Here is a 22,964-nt window from a genome sequence, read left to right as displayed (position 1 = left end):
CAAGTGGTAGAGCACTAGCCTTGAGCTGAAGAGCTGAGGGACAGCGCCCAGGCCCAGAGTTCAGGCCCCACGACTGGACCCCCCCCCCAAAAAAATAAAGAGCTTCTGTAATTAGGTCAGACCCATTGGGTGAAATTCCTTCTGATGGTTTTCTGTAAGCATCAGATCCATAGTCCCAGACCTGGTATGAATGGAGGCAGAAGAGTTTGCAAGCCTGGTGACCCAGGCACCCTTAGGGTTAGGCTCATCCCTAACTTTCACCTTTCTGACCTGTCTCATTTCCTCACACGTCTAGGAGTGAATAACTTGTAGAGCAAACCCTTCTCCTCTTGGCTTCAGAGGAAACGGGTGAGGTTGCCCCTGCCTTCCAGCGCTTGCACACCCTCCTCCACCTGCTGGGGTCTGGTATCCTGGCTTCCTCTCATACCAAGAAATAAAGCCCAGAGGAGTCAGAAAACAAAATGTCAGAGCTGGGGTTGGAACCTGCCTCATTCTCACCTCACACCCCACGTCCCTTTCTCTACGCAGACCCTTTCTACCTCCTGGGCACGGAGGAGATGTTCCTAGGAGCCCTTCCATGCCGGTGCCCGCCTTCTGTGGCCCATAAATCCGTGTGTTCCAGCCTCTTCTGGCTCAGCTACGCCCCGGCTCTGCCAGGCCCACGGGGGGCAGGGTCACCCCCACACCCTCCCAAACCACACACGGTGGTGGGTGGAGGACTGGGGGCTTGAGACAGCCCTGCCGCCTCTCCTCCTCCTCCCCCTCCTTCCCCCTCCCCCTCCTCCATCTTTCCTGGCCGCCTCCCTGCCAATCCAATCCTCTCCTCTCTCCCCCTCGCTCCCCCCTCTCCTCCCTCCATCCTCTCTGTCCTTCCGTCCATCCTCTCTGCAGCCTTCCTCCGTCCCTCCCTCTTCTTTCTCCATCCCTCGCTCCTCTCCTCCTCTCGTCCTCCCGCCCCGCGCGCGCGCCCTGCCCTCGCTCCCTCCCGCTCCCTCCCGCCCGGCACTGCCGCATTCGCTGACTGCAGCTCCAGCCGCCGCCCGCGTCTCTCCGGCCTCCGAGCCCCGGCCGCCGCCAGCACCATGGCCAGCACCGTGTCGGGTAGGAGCCGGGCCCCGGGTCGCAAGGGTGGCCGCGGGTCGGGAGGCCGGGGGTGGCCGGGCCGGACCGGGCCCGCAGCGCTCGCCGGGCGGGGCGCGGGCCCTGCGGTGCGTGATGCAGGCGCGGGGGGGGGGGGGGGAGTTCCTGCCGCAGGGACCGCAGACCTGGCGCGGGCCGAGGCTCCGGAAGCGCGCCCGTGCCCGCGGGGTGTGTGCCCGCCCTGCGTGTGCGCGGGGTGTGTGCCCGCGGGGTGTGTGCCCGCGGGGTGTGTGCCGGCCGTGCGTGTGCGCGGGGTGTGTGCCCGCGGGGTGTGTGCGCGAGGTGTGTGCCCGCCCTGCGTGTGCGCGGGGTGTGTGCCCGCGGGGTGTGTGCCGGCGGTGCGTGTGCGCGGGGTGTGTGCCCGCGGGGTGTGTGCCGGCGGTGCGTGTGCGCGGGGTGTGTGCCGGCCGTGCGTGTGCGCGGGGTGTGTGCCGGCCGTGCGTGTGCGCGGGGTGTGTGCCGGCCGTGCGTGTGCGCGGGGTGTGTGCCCGCGGGGTGTGTGCCGGCCGTGCGTGTGCGCGGGGTGTGTGCCCGCCGTGCACGTGCGCGGGGTGTGTGCCCGCGGGGCGTTAGTAGAAAGGGCGGGGCCCTCTGCAGGAGGGGGCGAGGGAAGTACGGAGGGGCCCGGAGAGAGCGAGGCGGAATCGCAGGGCAAGCAGGACGGAGCGCGGCGCCCGTCTGGCGCGCCGCCATTCGCACCGTGGCTCCGGGGCCAGCGGCCGGAATGCGGGGTTCATTCCCGAACCTTCCCAGGGAGCCCGCCTTCCCGAGAGCGGCCCGGACGCTGGGGAGCTCCGCCACGCTCCCCGCCCACCCGGCGGCCCCGCCCTCGCCACGCCCACCCGGCGGCCCCTCGCCACGCCCCATCATGAGGGCCCGCCCCTCGCCACGCCCACACCGGCGGCCCGCCCCTCGCCACGCCCCATCATGAGGGTCCGCCCTCGCCACGCCCACCCTGGCGGCTCCTTTCCCCCCCCCCCCCCCCCCCCCAGCACCTGTGTGTGCGGGCGGCTGTCCCGGCCGCCGCCTCCGCCCCGCAGCCCGCAGCCCGCGGGCGCACCACCAAGCTCCGCCGCAGCAGCTCCCACCGCGGTCCCCCCGCGCCCCCGGAGCCGGGTTTGGCGAGGAGGTGACCGGCGCGCCCGGCTGAGGGTCCCCGGCCCTCCCGCGCCCTCGGGAAGCTCCCCGTGCGTGGCTTCTTGGCCCACCCTGCTCTCCCAGCCTCCCGGCCTCCGGCGCATCCCCAGATCTCCCGCGCCGCGCGCCTAGGCGCCAGTCTCGGCCCGAGACGCCTTCTCTACCCCGCCGGGCTGGCTGCGGGCCAGCTCCCCGCCCCGAAGCCCGCTCCGCTTCCCGCAGGGTCGGGCCACGCCCGTCCTCTTCCGGCCCGTTGGCTCCTCGAGGACGCGTCTTCCGGGAAGGAAGCGCCGCAGGGGCCCTCGGCGCCGAACTGTGTCCGCGTCTGTAGCTCCTCCTCCCTCCCCAGCGCCGACCGCGCACCGGCCCCCAGGCCTTCTCCGCATCTCTCCCGACGGCGCAGGGCTCTTGGCCGGCCGGCCTCCCTGACCCCGAGGGCCTGCCAGGAGCAGGTGACCGCTACCAGGTCCTTAAGCTGCTCCCTGTCTGCAGCCAGCTGCAGCCCTTTTCCTGTGTACCTTTCAGGCACAAGCGGAGGACCTCCGAGAAGATATCCAGCCCCAAGTACTGGCCCGTAAGACAATCCATTTGGGGTTTTGGAGGCGTGAAGAGGAAGAATGATCTGAGAGATCATTCCGGAGTCTGTTAACAGGAAGGTGGGGGCTGAGTCAAGCCCCCTCCTTCCTGGCCTCTCCTTGGATGCAGGTTCATCCTTGCTCCAGCCCAGAGGTTCTCTTACCCGCCCCCCCTCTCTCACCCTGAGCACAGGGCTGGATGCCCCCGTCTTTTGACCGGATGCTGCCTGTAAACAGGGCTTCTGCTTCCCTTGTTGAATTTGCTTCAATAACACAAATAGTTCACGAGTAGATTTTGCTTTTTAAAGAATAAAACCACAAGTCAAGCCAAAGCTCTTTGAGGCCTGTTCCCCTCCTGACCCTCTTTCCATTTCTCTTTGAACCCTCTTGACGACAATGAGCGAGACGTGGCTTCTTCCCCTCAGAACCTCTCCTTGGTTCTGGTCTTCCCTGGGATTCCTTTCTGCTCCCTGAAAGCCTCTTGGCTCTGTGTTGCTTTCAAATTAGTCCAGGTCAGCAGGAAATTAGATCAAATATAAACACTCGCTGAAAGGTTGTGGAAAGATCCAGTTCATCACAAAGTGTTTGGTCATTTCTTCTGTGTCCTCTTTCTACACTAACAGTTTTCCCAATTCCACATCAACACAGTTTAAAAACCGTCTGTGTGAAATGTGACCAGAAAGTTTCTTGTCCATCTAAATGCTTGTGCAAATTCTTACCTGTCTTTTCAAAAGACACGGGTAGATACCTGTACACAGCAACTGGATTCCTTCTTCCAATGTAAGAAGGCTTATCTTCAGCTGGGCAATGGTGGCTCACACACAGGAGGCTGAGCCAGCTTGGGCAGGAAAGTCTGTGAAACTTATCTTCAGTAAACCACCAGAAAACCAGGAATGGCGCTGTGGCTCAAGTGGTAGAGGGCTTGCCTTGAGCTGAAGAGCTGAGGGACAGTGTCCAGACTCAGAGCTTAAAAAAAAAGCTTATCTTCAGCCCAGGAGGCTGCTGCCTGGGTCTTAGAGTCTTCTAGTTTTGGGAAGCTGCTAGCCTGATGGAAGGAACATAGACCATCTGGAACTGTCCTTTGAGGAATGATCCTCATGTCTCCCTGTAAGCCGGGCCCCACTGTCTCCCCTATGGAACAGGGTAGGTTACAGAATTCTTGGGCATTGCTGAAACAATGGGCCACATGCCTAAGCTGGAGTTGGCTCACAGAGAATGAACCATGAACAGCCAGATTAATCCTCGAGCAGGAGACATCTTCTCTGACATGAGGTCAGGGATATCATTGCCAGGTTCATCTCTTTTTCTGCTTGGACTCAAGCAGGAACACTGGCTGGTAGGCACTTGATCTAGAAGGGCAAGATGTGGGCTGTGGTGCTGAATGGATACATCTCTTCTCTTTGTCCATGATGGCACCTGGGGCCCAAGCCTACATGGAAGGGCAAAAGCCTGGCTTTGTCTCTCAGTAGCTATCCTATTCCTGGGGAAATCAGGGAGGACTGAGAGCTTCAGTCAGACAGCTCAGAAGGGATTGCCCAGTCAAGCACAGATGTACATTTTGGTAGCTCTTGCTATTTGGGATACCTAGAAAGGACCAATTTAAACAAAATTTCAAGCTCAGACTGGGCAACAAAGCAAGAAACACAGCAGGCTAAGAGGAAGAACAGGAGAGAAGGTGAGGATACTGCTTACACGGGTGGTGGCCCTCGTCATGAAAGCGATGGATAATTTTGTCTGCATGAGTTGGAAAGGGAGAGGGAAGGTTGTAATGGGGGACATACAAGCCACAGAGAGAAGTGACACAGAATTGTAGAGAAAGACAACCAGAAGACCAGACCACACCAGAGGGGCTGTGGCCAGAGACAAACAAGGTGATAAACACAATGGCAGGCGACTCAGGAAGGCAGAAAGACAGATACAAGTGCCTTAGTCTGGACATTGGGCCTGTACTCCTAGCTACTCAGGAGGTTGAGATCCGAGGATCCTGATTAAAAACTAGACCAGGCAGGAAAGTCTGTGAGACTCTCATCTCCAAAAACTTAAACTACTAAAAAGCCAGAAGTGGAGCTGTGGCTGATCTGGTAGAGTAACAGCCTAGAGCAAAAAAGCTCAGGAATAGTGTCCAGGCCCTGAGATCAAGCCCCATGATCACATACAGAGCAAAAAGTGTCCTAGTGTGTCCAGACTGGCACAGCAAAACACCCGAGGCTGCTGGCTCCAGGGCAGCATACATTCATTCCTCACAGAATAAATGAGGAGAGATGAGACCATCATGGTCAGGGTACACTTGGTTTTCTGGTGAGAACTGCTTTCTGGTTCGTAGATGCTTCCTTCTTCCTGTGTCCTCACACACTGGAAGGGCTGAGGGAGCACTCAGGACCCTGTGCCATAAGAGCACAAGTCCCATCCAGCAGTGCTCCATGGTCATCACCACCTCATCTTCCAAAGGTCTCACTTCCCAGCACTGTGGTGAGGAGGTTAGGATTCCAGTATGTGAATTTTGGTAGAACATAAACACAAACAACTACAGGCAGGGAGAAGACACAAGTTGGGCATGGTAGAACAAGCCCACTAGTGTGCAGAACACAAGTGTTCTGAAGGCGGAGGCGGAAGGATTGAGAGTGTGAGGCCACCCCCAGCTATATGGCAACACTGTCTCAAAACAAACAGAGAGATGCAGGAGAATGCCATGGAAAAGCCAAGAGAAAACCACCGGAGTGGAGAGATGGAAGCGTTCGGGAACCATGAAGGGGAGGGCACCGGGGGCTCACGCCTGTCATCCTAGCTACTCAGGAAGCTGAGATCTGAGGATCACGGTTCAAAGCCAGCCCAGGCAGGAAAGTCCGTGAGACTCTTATCTTATCTCCAATTAACTATCAGAAAAACAGAAGTGGCCCTGTGGTTCAAGTGGTAGAGCACTTGCCTTGAGCTGAAGAGCTGAGGGACAGCGACAAGACCCAGAGTTCAATCCCCATGACCTTCACCAACAAAAACAAAGACAAACAACAGTGAAGGCTGGGCATAAAAGTCTCTAAGACACCGGCTGGGAAGGTGGCTCAGTGGTAGAACGCTTGCCTTGCATGCATGAGGCCCTGGGTTCGATTCCTCAGCACCACGTAAGCAAAAAGAAAAAAGCCAGAAGTGGCGCTGTGGCTCAAGTGGTAGAGTGCTGGCCTTGAGCTGAAGAGCTGAGGGACAGCGCCCAGGCCCAGAGTTCAAGACCCACAACCGGACCCCTCCCCCAAAAAAAGAAAAGTCTCTAAGACACATATCCATTGAACCACCAAGTGGTAGAGCACTAGCCTTGAGAAAAAAAAAAATTCATAGCACCCAGGACCTGAGTTTGAGCACCATGCAGAGAGACACTGCCAGACTCAAATTCCAGAGTCAGAAGAGAGACAGGGAGACACGCCAGAGGCAGTAGTGCGACTCTGAGAGGCAGAGCTCGGGTACAGGGTCAGTGGGTGATGGCCCCTGCTCACCCTGGCCTCACACCCACAGCCTACAAGGAGAAGATGAAGGAGCTGTCCGTGCTGTCACTAATCTGCTCCTGCTTCTACTCACAGCCTCACCCCAACACCATCTACCAGTATGGGGGTAAGTGTGCCCACTTTGCTGCTGGCCCTACCCAGCTGGGTACTGCCCGCCTGCCTTCTCCTGCTTCTGTGGCCCTTCTGACTCCTATGACCTGGTGACTTCTGCAGAGGGTGCTTCTGGGAGGGGGTGTCAAGCAGCTGCACCCCTCCCTCAGCCTTTGACTGGGGTTTGTGGGGGGGCGTGCCCCTCACCCTGTCCCTGTCTCTGGCCTTCTGAACCTCCCGTCTGGTCTTGCTCTGCAGACATGGAGGTGAAGCAGCTGGACAAGCGAGCTTCTGGTCAGAGCTTTGAGGTCATCCTCAAGTCACCTTCTGACCTGTCCCCGGAGAGCCCTGTGCTTTCCTCTCCCCCCAAGAGGAAGGATGCCTCCCTGGAAGAGCTGCAGAAGAGGCTGGAGGCCGCCGAGGAGCGGAGGAAGGCAAGCAACCCCGGCAGGAGTTCTGGCGGAGGAGGCCCCAGGCCCGGAGCCGGAAGGGGCAGGGCGGTGACCCGGGGATCCGAGGAGGGGCGGGTGCCGGCCAGCGGGAGGCGGAACCACACGGGGGGGGTGGACGACGGGGTGTCAGGCGGGGGTCCCGGAAGACGGTGTGGGCTCCGTCCCCTCCGCCCAGCCAGCTCCACGGCGGGAGCCCGGGGCAGGGGTGCGGGGAGCCACGCGCAGCCCTTCCCCAGCGGGGCGCGACTGGCGCCGGCAGCTCTGCCCGCACCCCGGGACCGCACCCCGGGCATCGGGCCGGGGCAGCCGCGCTGCGGGGCGCGGCGGAGACGAGCCAGCCCGAGCCCAGGCGGCGCGGGGCTAGGCTTCCGGCGGGTTCCCGGGAAGGCGGGGGGGGGGGGGGGGGGGGGGTCCCGGGAGGGCGGGGTCCCGGGAGGGCGGGGTCCCGGGAGGGCGGGTCTGAGCCTCCGCCCCGGCCCCCCGCGCAGACTCAGGAGGCACAGGTGCTGAAGCACCTGGCGGAGCGGCGTGAGCACGAGCGCGAGGTGCTGCACAAGGCGCTGGAGGAGAACAACAACTTCAGCCGCCAGGCAGAAGAGAAGCTCAACTACAAGATGGAGCTCAGCAAGGAGATCCGCGAGGCGCACCTGGCGGCGCTGCGCGAGCGGCTGCGGGAGAAGGTGGGCGGGGCCTGCGGCGGAGCTCGAGGGGCGGAGCTTGACGGGCGGGATCTGGGGGCGGGCTTGGGGGCGGGGCCTGGGGCGGAGCTCGAGGGGGCCTGGGGCGGAGCTCGATGGGCGGGATCTGGGGGCGGAGCTTGAGGGGCGGGGCCTGGGGCGGAGCTTGAGGGGGTGGGGTCGGGGCGGAGCTTGACGGGCGGGATCTGGGGGCGGGGCTTGGGGGCGGGGCCTGGGGCGGAGCTCGAGGGGGCCTGGGGCGGAGCTCGATGGGCGGGATCTGGGGGCGGAGCTTGAGGGGCGGGGCCTGGGGCGGAGCTTGAGGGGCGGGGCCTGGGGCGGAGCTTGAGGGGCGGGGCCTGGGGCGGAGCTTGGGGGCGGGGCCTGTCGCTCCGCGGGGACTCGTACTCAGTGAGCGGGTCAGTGGCGGAGCTTGAGGGGCGGGCCCGGCGGGGCGCCCCTTACCGCACCGCACCTTCTGTCGGGCACTGAGGAAGCGCACGCCGGTCCGGAACCGGGCCCTAGTGGGACCCGGAGTGGGCGAGCTGGCTCTGAAGTCCAGCTCCGGGAAGGGGCGCCCTCTCTCCGGTGGCCCAGGCCCGTCTCAAGCCCGTCCCTCGTCGCAGGAGCTGCACGCGGCCGAGGTGCGCAGGAACAAGGAGCAGCGGGAGGAGCGGTCGGGCTGAGGCGCGCGCCCGCGGCCGCCCGCCCAGCGGTGCGCACGCGCCTTCGGTTCCTCTCCCGCCCTGTCCTCCGCACCCCCCCCCCCCCGCTTCCAGCGGCCCCCCCCGCGCCCTCGTAGTGTCCCCGGCCGCGGCCCCGGAGGGGTCCGACGCCAGGCCGGGCGTGGCCGGCCCTCTTAGTGGATGTGTTGGCAACCTTAATAAAGCTAGTGGAAGTGGCCCGGAGAGGAGTCGTGCTCGTGTCTGGGGCCCTCCTGCGGGACGGCGGCGGCCGCGTCCCCTCGGGTGCCGCCCACGGCTGGCTGGGGCCCGGCGGCCTTGGGCGTGCTAACGGGGGTCCTCCGGGCCTGTGCGGGCGCCGGGAGCGCACCTGCGCCGGGCTGTGCCCGCACCCTCCCCCCCACACAGCCCCCCGCAGCCCAGGCCCGGGCCTGAGCGGGACCCTGCCGGCTGCTGGGCGTAAAGTGAGGAGGACGCGCCCCTTCACGATCGCTGGTCCTCAGCTTCATCACGCAACACTGCGGGGCACTGTGCGTGAACTCCTAGCGGGGTGTGAGTGGGCTCGGGACCTGTGTCGGCACCCACCACCCCTCTTCCTGTTTCTACATGACAGACCCCAGAGTGAACAAGGAGCCAGGCTGGAACCCAACATGGAGCTTTTGTGGGACCCAGAGATTTCTCCCATGTGGCAGCTCTCCTGTGCTGAGACCCATCTCATCCACATACTAAAACCAAAAATTGAACGAACAGAGAAAACACCAGTGTTTTTAGAAATGACTGCATTGTTCCATGTACTCTGAGCTCCCCATGGGTCAGGGAACTGTGAGCACACTGTGAGCGAGTGCTTACACTCCAGGCTGACATTAGGTGTGTGTCTTTATCACCACCTCTGGAATCACTCCTTCACAATTCCCAGTGCTTGCCAGTTTTGTACTTATCAGCTGACAAGCTTTGCTGACTCCACCCTGTGGATTTCTCTTATTTACCTGAAACTATTGCCTGGCTCCAGTGGTTACTGGTTTTTGGAGTGCAGCTCAGGAGTAGATCAAATGTTTGACCTGCGACCAGCCTTTAGTCTAATCCGTATCACCAAAAAGCCAGAAAATAACTTTTGGGGCTGGGAATGTGGCTTAATGGTAGAGTGCTTGCCTTGCATGCATGAAGCCTGGGGTTCAATTCCTTGGTACCACATACACAGAAAAACCTGGAAGTGGCACTGTGGCTCAAGTGGTAGAGTGCTAGCCTTGAGCACTGCAAAAGCAGCTCAAGGACAGTGCCAGACCCTGAGTTCAAGCCCCAGGACTGGAAAACAACAACAAAGAAAAACCTTTTCATCATGCACTAACTTCAAACATATAAACAGTTGTAAAAATAAGAGTTTCTACATATACTTCACACAGTCTTCCCTAACGTAAGCATCCTACATGTGCCCAATCCAGTTACACCAGAAAATAATCCTGACACTATATTAACTGAGGACTGTACATTTCATGAGATTTTCTTTCTTTTTTTTTTTTTTTTGGTCTGGTTGTGGGGCCTGAACTCTGGGCTTGGGTGCTGTCCCTCAGCTCTTCAGCTCAAGGCTAGCACTCTTCCACTGGAGCCACAGCGCCACTTCCAGTTTTTTTTCTTTTTGCTTATGTGGTGCTGAGGAATCAAACCCAGGGCCTCATGCATGCAAGGCAAGCGCTCTACCACTGAGCCACCTTCCCAGCCCCGAGATTTTCTATGTTTCCAGCATCTTATTTCATGTCGTCTTCCCAAATGGTGGCAATTCCACATTCTTTTGAGGCAATGTAGATGAGACTGGGAAACTAAAATCAATAAATATTAAGGGACAGACTGCCACTAGAAGCAGACAAGTGGAAGAATCACAGCAGCTAGTTAAGTTACAAAAATGGACAACAACCTGGGCACTGGTGACTCATGCCTGTCATCCCAGCTACTGAGGAGGCTGAGATCTGAGGATCTCGGTTCAAAGCCAGCCTGGGCAGGAACATCTGTGAGACTCGTATCTCCAATAAAAACCACTAGAAAACCAGAAGTGGCATTGTGGCTCAAGTGGTAGAGTGCTTGCCTTGAGCTTAAGAGCTGAGGGACAGCGCCCAGGCCCAGAGTTCAAGCCCCACGACTGACAAAAACAAAAACAAAAAAAAAGGACAACAAGGGGCGATTTGTATTTCTCCATTGGGATGTTAAGAAACTGCAAATTCTTCATGGATATATGGAGATAGGAACTGAAAGGCATTTCTGGCAAAGAGAAGTGTTACAGGCCACCTATTATTCTGGTATTTTGAATAGATGGTAAGCCTACATAGGTATCAGCCACCAAAACTGGTTAAAAACTTTTAAGCCACAAAATTTGAAGTAATTAGTTACCATAGTAGCATAAAGTGAATATAAGTATCTTAGGGGAGACCAGGCAAATCCTGTTCATGTCAAATTTGCTGACTACTTTTCACAACTGCCAGTGACAGCCACTAATGCTGATTACTGGAATTCCACTCTAAGGAAGAACTGTCCTGTTTTCCCCTTACTTGATGAAGTATTCACTCTCATTCCTACATGAACTCCTGTGTGGTATGTGGCTCTGACCATATTCCAGAACTATTAGCAACTGTCGGGTGCTCATTGGCACCAGCTGTGTCTGGTGAGAGCCTTCAGGCTGGTTCACAATCCCTGTCAAGGATCATCTTTTTTGGGAAGCTTTTCTATTTTCTGGTTGCTCACTTAACAATGGCTGTCTTAGATTGCTCAGGCTGCTATAACAAAATAAACCTAATGTAGCTTAAACACAACAGAAATTTACTGCCAGTTATGGAGGTTGTAAATCCGTGATCATGAAATGGCAGATTCAGTGCCTGAAGAGGGCTGTTCCCTGGCTCAGAAATAGCATGTTCTTACTTTGTACTTGTTTGTAGGTAGGCAAAGCATCTCTCTAGTGTTCCTTTTAAAAGTGCATCAGTAATCTTACAAAAGTCCTACCTTTTATAAAAACATTTTGGTGGATTAGGATTTCACATGCAATTTCCAAGGGAACATGAATGTAAACAGCCCCACAAGGAAATTAATCCTTCTGAGAGCACTCCCCATACCCTCTGCAGACAGAGCTCACCTGCAGGGACCATCCATATGCAAATGAAGACTAAGTTCAGGCATTGGAAAGAAGCTGCAGTTGGAGGTGCTTAATGCTTGATCTCCATGATCAATGGGGTCCTGCAGAAAGAACCTCACATTATCTATTTCCCTTTCAGGCCTTCTAGAAGTTGGAGTTGGGTGGCAGCAGGGAGGAACAGGGAGACAGGGAGCATGGGTGAAGAAGGGAAATGGGGTCCCCCGACTTTGGGTCCTAGCTCCCCTCTGACCAAGAAGCAGGCCCACCATGTTTCCAGCGGTCCCTCAATCCCTGTGCCCTGACCCTTTCAACATTTTGACCATTAATGTCATTTAGTTCCACAATAAACACGACAATAACCCGAACAGCAGCATGGACAAAATCTCATTTACATTTTCTTCCTGTGCTGGTACCACAGCTTGAATTCAGAGCTTGTGCTTGGCTTTTTCCGTTAACAGCTGCGTATCTTCTACTTGAGCCACACATAAAGTCCAGCATTTCACTGATTAATTGGAGATGAGAGTGTTGGGACTTTTCTTCACAATCCGTGTGCCCCTCCTGCCCGTTCCCCCCCCCCCCAACCCATTTTGGGGCATGAACTCAAGCTATCCTCAAGCTTCTTTTGCTCAAGGATAGCACTCACCACTTGAACCACAACGCCACTTCCAGATTTTTCTGTGTATGCATGCTAGGCAGGCAGTCTACCACTAGGCCACATTCCCAACCCCACGTCTGACTTTTGAACACCAATTCTCACATATCAGCTTCCTAGGTGGATAGGATTTTATTTATTTTCTCGGGGCCTGAACTCTGGGCCTGGGCGCTGTCCCTGTACTCTTCAGCTCAAGGCCAGCACTCTCCAGCTTGAGCCACAGCACTACTTCTGGTTTTCTATTGGTTTACTGGAGATAAGAGTCTCATGGACTTTCCTGCCCAGGCTGGCTTTGAACTGCCATCCTCAGATCTCTGCCTTCTGAGCAGCTAGGATTACAGGCGTGAGTCACCAGCACCTGGCTTCAAGTTTATTCTTATGTCTGTGTGTGTGTGTGTTTTGGAATCAGGGCTTGGGCATCCTGTTCCTGAGTTTTTTTTTTTTTTTGGTCAAGGCTAGGTAGGGTTCTACCTCTTGAATCACAGCTCTACTTCCAGCTTTTTGGAGATTAATTAGAGGTAATAAGAGTCTCATGGACTTATTTCCCTGGGCTAGTTTCAAACAGTCCTCAGATATCAGCCTCCTGAGTAACTAGGGTGGCAGCATGTTTAATTTTTAGTAAGATTTTTTCATAACTGGCTTGAGTACATTCAGCACTGCTGAAAACAGAAAGAAAATGCAACTCTACTAATCCTTCCTGAAGTGTGCTGTGAACCTGTTCCAGCAGCGCAGCAGCCATGTCCCAAACTGGCACTTTCCTTACCGATGGACCAAAGTGTAAGAGTGGGGGCACCCAGGGGTCCTGCGGCCTTTCTTCCATGCCACTCTGTGTCCCCATGCTGAGGGCTCAGCTGGGAGGGGACGATGACCCCATGCTGAGATGACCCTCCCATGCTGAGGTGACCCTCCCATGCTGAGAGTGCCCCCCCATGCTGAGATGACCCCCCATGCTGAGATGACCCCCACGCTGAGAGGTGATCCCCCCCACGCTGAGAGGTGACCCCCCACGCTGAGAGGTGACCCCCCATGCTGAGGTGACCCTCCCATGCTGAGGTGACCCTCCCATGCTGAGAGTGCCCCCCACGCTGACGTGACCCCCCACGCTGAGAGGTGACCCCCCACGCTGAGAGGTGACCCCCCACGCTGAGAGGTGACCCCCCACGCTGAGAGGTGACCCCTCACGCTGAGAGGTGACCCCCCACGCTGAGAGGTGACCCCCATGCTGAGAGATGACCCCCCATGCTGAGAGATGACCCCCCATGTTGAGAGGTGACCCCCCATGCTGAGAGGTGACCCCCCATGCTGAGAGGTGACCCCCCATGCTGAGAGGTGACCCCCCATGCTGAGGTGACCCCCATGCTGAGAGGTGACCCCCGTGCTGAGATGACTCTCCCCATGCTGAAAGGTGACCCCCATGCTGAAAGGTGACCCCCCATGCTGAGAGGTGACCCCCCATGCTGAGAGGTGACCCCCCATGCTGAGAGGTGACCCCCCATGCTGAGAGGTGACCCCCCCATGCTGAGAGGTGACCCCCGTGCTGAGATGACTCCCCCAATCCCTCCATGCTGAGAGGTGACCCCCCATGCTGAGGTGACCCCCCATGCTGAGGTGACCCCCCCATGCTGAGGTGACCCCTGTGCTGAGAGGTGACCCCCCATGCTGAGAGGTGACCCCCCATGCTGAGATGACTCCCCCCATGCTGAGAGGTGACCCCCATGCTGAGAGGTGACCCCCCATGCTGAGAGGTGACCCCCATGCTGAGAGGTGACCCCCCATGCTGAGAGGTGACCCCCCATGCTGAGGGCTCGGACGGCCGGGGCCCGAGGCCTCGCCACCGCAGGGGCCCCGCCCGCGGCGGGCCGGGCCGGCTTCCGGGCGCCCAGGGCCGCTGGCCCGTGGACGCTCTCCCGGCCCCGGATCAGGGAGGCAGCGCTCAGGCGGCGCGCTCCCGCAGCTTCGCGGGGGCGCAGGCACTGTCTACGCTACCGGCAGCCGGCGGCCCGGCTCGGAGGACAGGCCCGGGTCCCCGCCCGCCGCGGAGCGCGCCCAGAGCCCGCAGAAGGTGGCGCTAGGGCTCGCTCGCCGCGCAGGCGCGCTGGGACTCCTCAGGCCTTATCTCACGGCACCGCCCGCTTCCGCGCGGAGCGCCAAATAAGTCGCCCAGCCTGCTTGGCCAGTGCGTGCGCGGCCTCGCCGCTTGCGTCACTAGGAAGCGCGTGCCCGTGCCGCCGCCGCCGCCGCCGCCGCCGAAGAATCCCCAACAAGGAGCGAAGCCCGCGGCCGCCGCCGCCGCCCGCCGCCACCACCCCCGCCGCCGCCGTGCGCCGGAGCAGGCCCGCGCGGCCCCAGGTAAGCGGCGCGGGCGCGCCCGCGCCCCCCGCGGCGAGGCCTCTCGCGCCGCTCACGCGCCGCCGTCCAGTCAGGGGTCCCTGCGGAGCGTCAGGACGTTACGGCGGGGGGAGGGGAGGCCGGGGGAGGGGCGGCGGGCGCGCGGGGGCGGCGGCGGCGTCAGGCGCGGCGGCGTCAGGCGGGCGGGCGGGCGCGGGCGCCGGGCGGGCGGGCGCGCGAAGGCGGCGGCGCTTCCGGCCTCCATCTTGGCGCCGCGGGCGGGAGAGGGCGGCTCCCCCGCGGGGGCCGTGGGGCGGGCGCGGCGGGGCTCGCCGTCGGAGCGGGCCTGGCGTGGCGGCGGCCGCGACCCCACGGGGACGAGGCGCGGGGGCTCCGGTGGGACCCGTGTCTGCCGGCGGGAAGCGCGGCGGGGCCGGCTGCGCCCGGTGTCCCCGGCTGCCCCCGGTCCCGGCCGCGCCCCGCGCTCTCTGCCCGCGGCCCCGGCCCCGGCTGCGCCCCGCGCTCTCTGCCCGCGTTCCCGGCCCCGGCTGCGCCCCGCGCTCTCTGCCCGCGGCCCCGGCCCCGGCTGCGCCCCGCGCTCTCTGCCCGCGTTCCCGGCCCCGGCTGCGCCCCGCGCTCTCTGCCCGCGGCCCCGGCTGCGCCCCGCGCTCTCTGCCCGCGGCCCCGGCTGCGGCCCCCGGCCCCGGCTGCGCCCCGCGCTCTCTGCCCGCGTTCCCGGCCCCGGCTGCGCCCCGCGCTCTCTGCCCGCGGCCCCGGCTGCGGCCCCCGGCCCCGGCCGCGCCCCGCGCTCTCTGCCCGCGGTCCCCGGCCCCGGCTGCGCCCCGCGCTCTCTGCCCGCGGCCCCCGGCCCCGGCTGCGCCCCGCGCTCTCTGCCCGCGGCCCCCGGCCCCGGCTGCGCCCCGCGCTCTCTGCCCGCGGCCCCGGCTGCGCCCCGCGCTCTCTGCCCGCGGCCCCGGCTGCGGCCTCCGGCCCCGGCTGCGCCCCGCGCTCTCTGCCCGCGGCCCCGGCTGCGGCCCCCGGCCCCGGCTGCGCCCCGCGCTGTCTGCCCGCGTTCCCGGCCCCGGCTGCGCCCCGCGCCCCTCCCCACGCCCGCGGCCCCCAGCCCCCGGCCCCATCACGCTTGCCAAGCGAGGCTAAGGCAGGTAGAACACGGTGGGCTTGGATTGCCCGTTATTTATGTGTCTCTGCTGGGGCTTGAACTCTGGGCCTGGGCGCTGCCCCTGCAATCTTCAGCTCAAGGCGAGCGTTCTACCGCTTGAGCCACAGCGCCACTTCCGGTTTGCTAGGGGTTTATTGGAGATAAGAGTCTCATGGACGTTCCTGCCCAGGCTGGCTTTGAACCGTGATCCTCAGATCTCAGCCTCCCGAGTAGCTAGGGTGACAGGCGGGAGCCACCGGCGCCCGGCTTTGCTTAGCTTTTTCGTTCGGGGCTGGCGCTCTGCCACTTGAGCCACAGCGAGACTAACAGCTTTTGGTGTTAAATTGGAGGTAAGGGTGCCTGGCTTCCCGCAGAGGCCTCACACCCCGGGCTCCGAGTGGCTGCCAGGGTAGGCGCGAGCCACCAGCCCCGAGCAGCCGCCTGTTCAGAGCTGTTCGCTTGTGTCTGCCTAGACAGCGAGTGCACAGTTTTTAGAAGGAGGATCCCCAAGTGCAGAGTGGTTTGTGTGTGCACGTAAACACAAAAGGATCTTGGGAGGGAAGGGCCCCTCGCAGGTCAGAGCGCTGGGAGTCCGGTAGTTCCTGCTCCGTGGCCGTGTGCTGGAGCTTAAGCCCAGGCCTCACCGGCAGGCCCTGTCCGCTCAGCCCCACCTCCAGCCCCTCCAGTGGTATTTTAATCAAGGAAAAATACTTTAACTTTTCTGTTTTGCTGGCACTGGGGTTTGAACTCGGCCTCTTGCTTGCTCAGCTGGCACTTTACCATTTGAGCCATACCTTCAGCCTAGCTTTAAAAAAGCTGATTGGTTTGGAGATGAAGCTTCCAACTCTTCTTCCTGGGCTGGCTGCGAACCATGGTTCCCTGGATCTCAGCCTTTTTAAGTAGCTAGGATTTGAGCCATTGATGCCTGGCTCAAAGGAAGATACTTAAACTTTCTCTTCTTTATTGTTATTATAAAAGTGGTGGACAGAGGAGTTACAGTTTATGTAAGTCAGGTAAAAAGCACATTTTTTTGACTGTCATCCCTTTCCAGTTTTTCCCTCCCATCCCCACCCACATAGTTCATTTTTCAAGTGTCTAGTGAGTATCACTGCTTTATTTGTTTACTCTTGTTCCTCCATTTCTGTGCCCCCCACCAAAGACCTATAAAGGAACAAATAAGACAAAAATAAAATGAAAACAACAAAGAAAAAAAAAAACCCTTGTTTCCATTTCCTGGAGTTCATTTCTGTAACGATTATTTTGAATGATCAGCTGCGCAAAGGCGTTGCCCCTTTGTGTACCTCTCCTAAGAGTGTCTTTTGGTCTCACTGTGTGTGAATGCCTGGAGTCTTACATCATTTCCCAGAGTCTTATATCATTTATCAGGTCCTGGTGTATTTAGATCTAGCGTCCACATAAGAATATACTTCTGATCTGGAGAGTCTGATATTGGGATGTGATATACTGGCCAATTTCCCACTAGCATTTTTTTTTCCCACCAGATCTGGGGCTTGAACTAGGCCTGGGCACTGTCCCTGGGCTTCTTTTGCTCAAGGTTAGCGCTCGTTCACTTGAGCCACTTCAGCTTTTTCGGTTTCTAAGGTACTGAGGAATTGAACCCAGGACTTTATGAATGCCAGGCAAGCACTCTACCACCAAGCCACATTTCCAGTCCCCACAGTAGCACTTTTATCTTGTTTTTATGAATTTATGTCCAAGAGTTTTTTTGTTTTTTTGGGGGGAAGGGGTATGGTCGTAGGGTCTGAACTCTGGGCCTGGGCGCTGTCCCTCATCTCTTCAACTCAAGGCTAGCACTCTACCACTTGAGCCACAGTGCCACTTCTGGCTTTTTTCTTTTTGCTTATGTGGTGCTGAGGAATCGAACCCAGGGCCTCATGCGTGGGAGGCAGGCGCTCTACTACTGAGCCACCTTCCCAGCCCCTTAAGTGAAATTCTTAAGTGCTCGTTTGATCTTCTTTATAGGCGTATTTGAGAAAGGATCTATGTACCTCAGGTTAGCCTTAAACTCCTGGTCCTTTTGCCTCAGCCTCCCAAGTGTTGGAATTACAGGTGTGTACCACCATGCCTGGCTAAAAGCTCTTTGTTTTGAAGCCTCAATCTCAAACACAATACTGGTGGGAGAAGATCTTTTAGAGACACTCAGTCTGCAGTGTCCATGACACTGCACCTTTTCTGCCGGAGAAGCACCTGAGGGCAGTCTTCAGAGGCCTGGCCTGGCCCAGCCCAGGCAGGGGTCAGGGGCTCCCAGGCTCCCTTGGCAGTGGGAGCCATTCGTGTTTGTCTTCTCCCATGTAAGCACCTGCTGGGTGGCTTCTGGGTTTACAAGGAATAGTAAAGGGGCTGGGAAGGTGGCTCAGTGGTAGAGCACTTGCCTTGCAAGCCTGAGGCCCTGGGTTCGATTCCTCAGCACCACATAAGCGAAAAAAAAAAGCCGGAAGTGGCGCTGTGGCTCAAATGGTAGTAGAGCACTAGCCTTGAGCTGAAGAGCTGAGGGACAGCACCCAGGCCCAGAGTTCAGGCCCCACAACCGGACCAAAAAACAAAACAAAAACAAAAACAAAAAAGGAATAGTAAAGGACTGTTTGAAAACATTCTATTCCCCCCCCCCCCCCCCAGCCAATGCTGGGGACTGAACTCAAGGACAATCATGTGGTTGTAATATATTAAGACTTTTTTTTTTTTTTGTCAGTCATGGGGCTTGAACTCTGGCTTGGGTGCTGTCCTTGCACTCTTCAGCTCAAGGCAAGCGCTCTACCACTTGAGTTACAGTGCCACTTGCCATTTTCTAGTGGTTTAGTGGAGATAGGAGTCTCACAGTCTTTCCTTCCCCGGGCTGGCTTTGAACCAGGAGGCTGGTTGTGGAGCCTGAACTCTTCAGCTTAAGGCCAGCACCCTACCACTTGAGCCACAGCGCCACTTCCCGCTTTTTTTTTCTGCTTATGTGGTGCTGAGGAATCGAACTCGGCCTCATGCATGCAAGGCGAGCACTCTACCACTGAGCTACCTTCCCAGCCCCATGCCTAGGATCTTTTTGTGTGCTTTTGGCATATGTTCTTTGGAGAAATGTCTAAATTCGTTGCCAATGTTTTAAATTGAGTCACTTGTAGGAGTTCTTTACATATTTTGAATACTAATCCTTTGTCAGTTGTTTTGTTGGTGCTTTCGTCCATTCTCTGTTTTTTCTGTCACTCTCAAAGTATCTCTTGATGCACAAAAGTTTTTGTTTTTGTTGTTTTGATGTAGTGGGGGTTGAACTGAGGGCCTTATAATTGCTAGCCTGGCACAATATCACCAAACCATGCCTCCAGCCCTGTTTTTTACTTTTTTAGTGGTTGTGGGGCTTGAACTCTGCCTGGGCTCTGTTCCAGAGCTTTGTGCTCCAGCCTAGTAGTGGTCTGCCTCTGGAGTCACCGCACCACTTCCGGTTTTGGAGTGGTCAATTGGAGAGTCTCATGGAGACTCTTCTTCCTGGGCTGGCTTCAGGCTTCGATTCTCAGATTTCAGCTCCTGAAGAGCTAGGATTACAGGTGTGAGCCACCAGTGCCTGGCTTTACTGCACCTGACTTCTTGCCCACCTACTTACTGTGCTTCCCATCATTTCTGAGATCACACGCGTGCACTACCACATCTAGCTTTAGATTGAGAAGGGGGGGTCTTATAAACTTAATCTGGCCAGGCCACCTCGAACCTCAGTCCTCCCATTCTTAGCCTACTATGAGACAATCCTTTCTTCTATCAAAGTAGTTTGCTTCTTTTCTGTTAATCTTTTTTTTTTTTTTTTTTGTCGGTCGTGGGGCTTGAACTCTGGGCCTGGGCGCTGTCCTTCAGCTCTTCAGCTCAAGGTGAGCGCTCTACCACTTGAGCTACAGCGCCACTTCCGGTTTTCTGGTGGTTTATTGGAGATAGGAGTCTCACGGTCTCTCCTGCCCGGGCTGGCTTTGAACCGCGATCCTCAGATCTCAGCCTCCTGAGTAGCTAGGATTACAGGCGTGAGCCACCAGCGCCCGGCTCTTTTCTGTTAATCTTAAGAGAATTGTTTTTCAAAGGGTTCTTGCCTTGGTCAGATTGGGCCCTTGTTGATTACATTTTAGTTATATACATCCTTTTCCTGAGCACTTTAATAAGACATCCTGTTAGGGGGCTGGGAAGGTGGCTCAGTGGTAGAGCGCTTGCCTTGCATGCGTGAGGCCCTGGGTTCGATTCCTCAGCACCACATATGCAAAAAGAAAAAAGCCGGAAGTGGCGCTGTGGCTCAAATGGTAGTAGAGCACTAGCCTTGAGCTGAAGAGCTGAGGGACAGCACCCAGGCCCAGAGTTCAGGCCCCACGACCGGACCCCCCCCCCAAAAAAAAAAAAGACATCCTGTTAGAAGCTCTTGGCGTTTTAGTTGCATCTTGTTAATTAAGCCATACCCCTCCTTTGCAGGTTGTAAACCTGAGCCCAGCCAATGAGAGCGGAGGGGCGGGGCCTGCTGGGTCAGGAATAAAATGGGAGCAGCCTGTGCTCTGTATGTTTGCTTGCAGAGTTTTGGCTGGTGGCAAACCCTTGTACAAGAGTAACTTTGTGGGGGTACCTTTCAAGTTGGTATCCTATTCCTACATGACACCATGACATCCTGAGCTTTTTGGTGGTGGTGGTTGTTGTGGGGTTTGGACTCTGGGCCTGAGCACTGTTCCTCAGCTCTTCAGCTTAAGGCCAGCTCTCTACCACTTGAACCAAAGTGCTACTTCCGCTATTTTGGTACTTAATTGGAGATAAGAGTCTCATGGACTTTCCTGCCCCGGCTTTGAACTGTGATCCTCAGCTCTCAGCCTCCTGAGTAGCTAGGATTACAGTTGTGAGCCACTGGTGCCCAAGCTGTTTCTAATGCTATCAAGTAAGTAGGGTTATGGATGGGAGCTACTTAGGCCTGCTGTACCAGTTTTTAACTTTGATGAATCAAATGTTGTTTCTCTCTACTGAGCTACACTTCAACCCCTGCCATTTTTGTCTCTTTCTTTCTTTTTTTTTCCTTTTAAGCTCTCATTGGATCTTACATAGGTAAGCTAAAGATGTACTGAGTGGAGGGGGGGGGGCGCAAAATCCTTCTTCTTTCATTACTTATGCTTTTGTTCCCAAATCCAATATCACAAATGTGTTTACCTCTTAGTTGCTTTATGATTTCAGCTGTTAGGTTTGGTTCTCCCTCTTCCCCCCATGCTGCTGTACTGGGGCTTGAACTCTAGGCCTCATGCTGTCTCAGCTTTTTCACTCATAGCTAGTGCCCTGCCACTTGAGCCACATCTTCACTTCCAGCTTCCAGCTGGTTAACTGTAGATAAGAGTCTCTTGGATTTGCTTGCCTGGCCTGGCTTCACAGTGAGGCTCTTAGGGCTCAGCCTCTTGAGTAGCTAGCTGGGATTAGGCACAAGCCACTGGTTCCTGGCTGGTTTGACCATTTTGAGTAAATTTTGCACATAATGTAAGGTTAGAATTTGCATGGGGGCTAGGAAGGTGGCTCAAGGGTAGAGCGCTTGCCTTGCATGCCTAAGGCCCTGGATTTGATTCCTCAGCACCACATAAATAGAAAAAGCCGGAAGTGGTGCTATGGTTCAAGTAGTAGGGCATTAGCCTTAAGCTTAAGAGCTGAGGAACAGCGCCCAGGCCCAGAGTCAAGTCCCACAATTGACAAAAAAAAAAAAGCCAGGCGCCTGTGGCTCTTGCCTGTCATCCTAGCTACTCAGGAGACTAAGATCTGAGGATCCCAGTTCAAAGCCAGCCCAGGCAGGAAAGTCCATGAAACTGTATCTCCAATAAGCACTCAGAAAACTGGAAGTGGCGCTGTGGCTCAAGTGGTAGAGCACTAGCCTTGAGCTGAAGAGCTGAGGGACAGCGCCCAGGCCCAGAGTTCAAGCCCCACAACCAACCCCCCCCCCCAAAAAAAAAAAAAAAGAATTTGCATGGACAAACAGTTATCTAGCACTATTTTTTTCTTTTAAAAGGCACCAGTAGGGCTGGAAAGGTGGCTCAGTGGTAGAGCGCTTGCCTTGCATGCATGAGGCCCTGGGTTCGATTCCTCAGCACCACATAAGCAAAAAGAAAAAAGCCGGAAGTGGTGCTGTGGCTCAAATGGTAGAGTGCTAGCCTTGAGCTGAAGAGCTGAGGGACGGCGCCCAGGCCCAGAGTTCAGGCCCACGACTGGACCCCCCCCCAAAAAAAAAAAAAAAAATATATATATATATATTGCCGGGCGCTGGTGGCTCACGCCTGTAATCCTAGCTACTCAGGAGGCTGAGATCTGAGGATCGCAGTTCAAAGCCAGCCCGGGCAGGAGAGACCGGGAGACTCCTATCTCCAATAAACCACCAGAAAACCGGAAGTGGCGCTGTAGCTCAAGTGGTAGAGCGCTCGCCTTGAGCTGAAGAGCTGAGGGACAGCGCCCAGGCCCAGAGTTCAAGCCCCACGGCCGACAAAAAAAAAAAAAAAAAAAGGCACCAGTGCTGCTCAGCTGGAAGAAACTGGTCAGGTCTGTGATGGCAGGTCTTGGCTATGGCAGAATAGGGAATTATTATTTTGTTTGTTCATGGATACCTAGTGTTACCCAGTGTTTTGTTGTGGAGCTTGAACTCAGCGCCTGGTTGCTGTCCCTGAACTCTTTTGCTCAGGACTGGTGAGCTACCACTTTGAATCATAGCACTACTTCCAGTTTTCTGTTGGTTAATTGGAGATAATGGGAATGTGGCTTGGTGCCTCGCATGCATGAAGTCTTGGGTTTGATTCCTCAGTACCACATAAACAGAAAAGGTTGGAAGTGGTGCTGCTGCTCAAGTGGTAGAGTGCTAGCCATGAGCAAAACAAGTTTAGGGACAGTGCTCAGGCCCTGAGTTCAAGCCCCAGGCCTGTCCAAAAAAAAAAAAAATGTCTCATGGACTTTCCTGCCTGGGCTGGATCTCAGACTCTTGAGTAGATAGGATTCCAGGCAAGAACCACCAGCACCCAACTAGCGCAGTGTCTTTTTTTTTTTTTTTTTTGGTCGTGGGGCTTGAACTCTGGGCCTGGATGCTGTCCCTGAGTGTTTCAGCTCAAGGCAAGCACTCTACCACTTGAGCCACAGCACCACTTCCAGTTTTCTAGTGGTTTATTGGAGATAAGAGTCTCACAGACTTTCCTTCCCTCAGCTGACTTTGAACCGTGATCCTCAGATCTCAGCCTCCTGAGTAGCTAGGAGTACAGGCGTGTGAGCCATGGCACCCAGAAGCATCATTTTTTTTTTTTTAAAGACTCCCCATTGAATGGTCTTAACATTCCTGTTGGAAATCAATTTACCATATCACATGTATCCAGTAACATTTTTTACTGCTTTTTTTAAAAAGATTTAAAAGTGGTAAATAAACATATATGTATATGTGTGTATATATATATATATATATATATATATATAATATATATATATTATATATATATAT

At 56.8% G+C, this 22,964-nt stretch overlaps 2 protein-coding genes across 6 annotated transcripts in view; both read left to right on the top strand.

Annotated features, from left to right (window-relative positions):
• The first annotated feature begins 836 nt into the window (after positions 1 to 836).
• LOC138841575 (stathmin-3) lies at positions 837 to 8,464 on the top strand. Of its 2 annotated transcripts, none has more exons than XM_070042332.1 (5): positions 837 to 1,101; positions 6,354 to 6,449; positions 6,692 to 6,867; positions 7,374 to 7,565; positions 8,189 to 8,464. In XM_070042332.1, exons 1-5 carry the CDS (start codon positions 1,083 to 1,085, stop codon positions 8,246 to 8,248), a joined length of 543 nt encoding a protein of 180 aa, XP_069898433.1. In that variant the 5' UTR covers positions 837 to 1,082; the 3' UTR covers positions 8,249 to 8,464. The 2 variants fall into 2 exon arrangements, with proteins under 2 accessions (XP_069898433.1, XP_069898434.1); XM_070042333.1 differs by lacking the exon at positions 837 to 1,101 and adding an exon at positions 2,661 to 2,851.
• A 5,776-nt stretch (positions 8,465 to 14,240) lies between these two features.
• LOC138841569 (glucocorticoid modulatory element-binding protein 2) overlaps positions 14,241 to 22,964 on the top strand; it is a 47,695-nt gene continuing 38,971 nt past the window's right edge. For 2 of the 4 annotated variants that reach the window (XM_070042322.1, XM_070042321.1), the window contains exon 1: positions 14,241 to 14,361. The gene's annotated coding sequence lies outside the window, so the exon portion shown is untranslated. The remainder of the gene's footprint in view (positions 14,362 to 22,964) is intronic. The other 2 variants (XM_070042319.1, XM_070042316.1) reach the window with 1 other exon arrangement.

This window comes from Dipodomys merriami, unplaced genomic scaffold (genome assembly GCF_024711535.1).
Source record: "Dipodomys merriami isolate MVZ:Mamm:240054 unplaced genomic scaffold, mDipMer1.0.p SCAF_322, whole genome shotgun sequence".
Classification (NCBI taxonomy): domain Eukaryota; kingdom Metazoa; phylum Chordata; class Mammalia; order Rodentia; family Heteromyidae; genus Dipodomys; species Dipodomys merriami.
This window is presented reverse-complemented; position numbering and strand designations above follow the sequence as displayed.

Coding starts and splice junctions, on each gene's coding strand:
- LOC138841575 (XM_070042332.1), top strand. Junction 6,450..6,691: donor CACCATCTACCAGTATGGGG/GTAAGTGTGCCC, acceptor CTTGCTCTGCAG/ACATGGAGGTGAAGCAGCTG. Junction 6,868..7,373: donor CCGCCGAGGAGCGGAGGAAG/GCAAGCAACCCC, acceptor CCCCCCGCGCAG/ACTCAGGAGGCACAGGTGCT.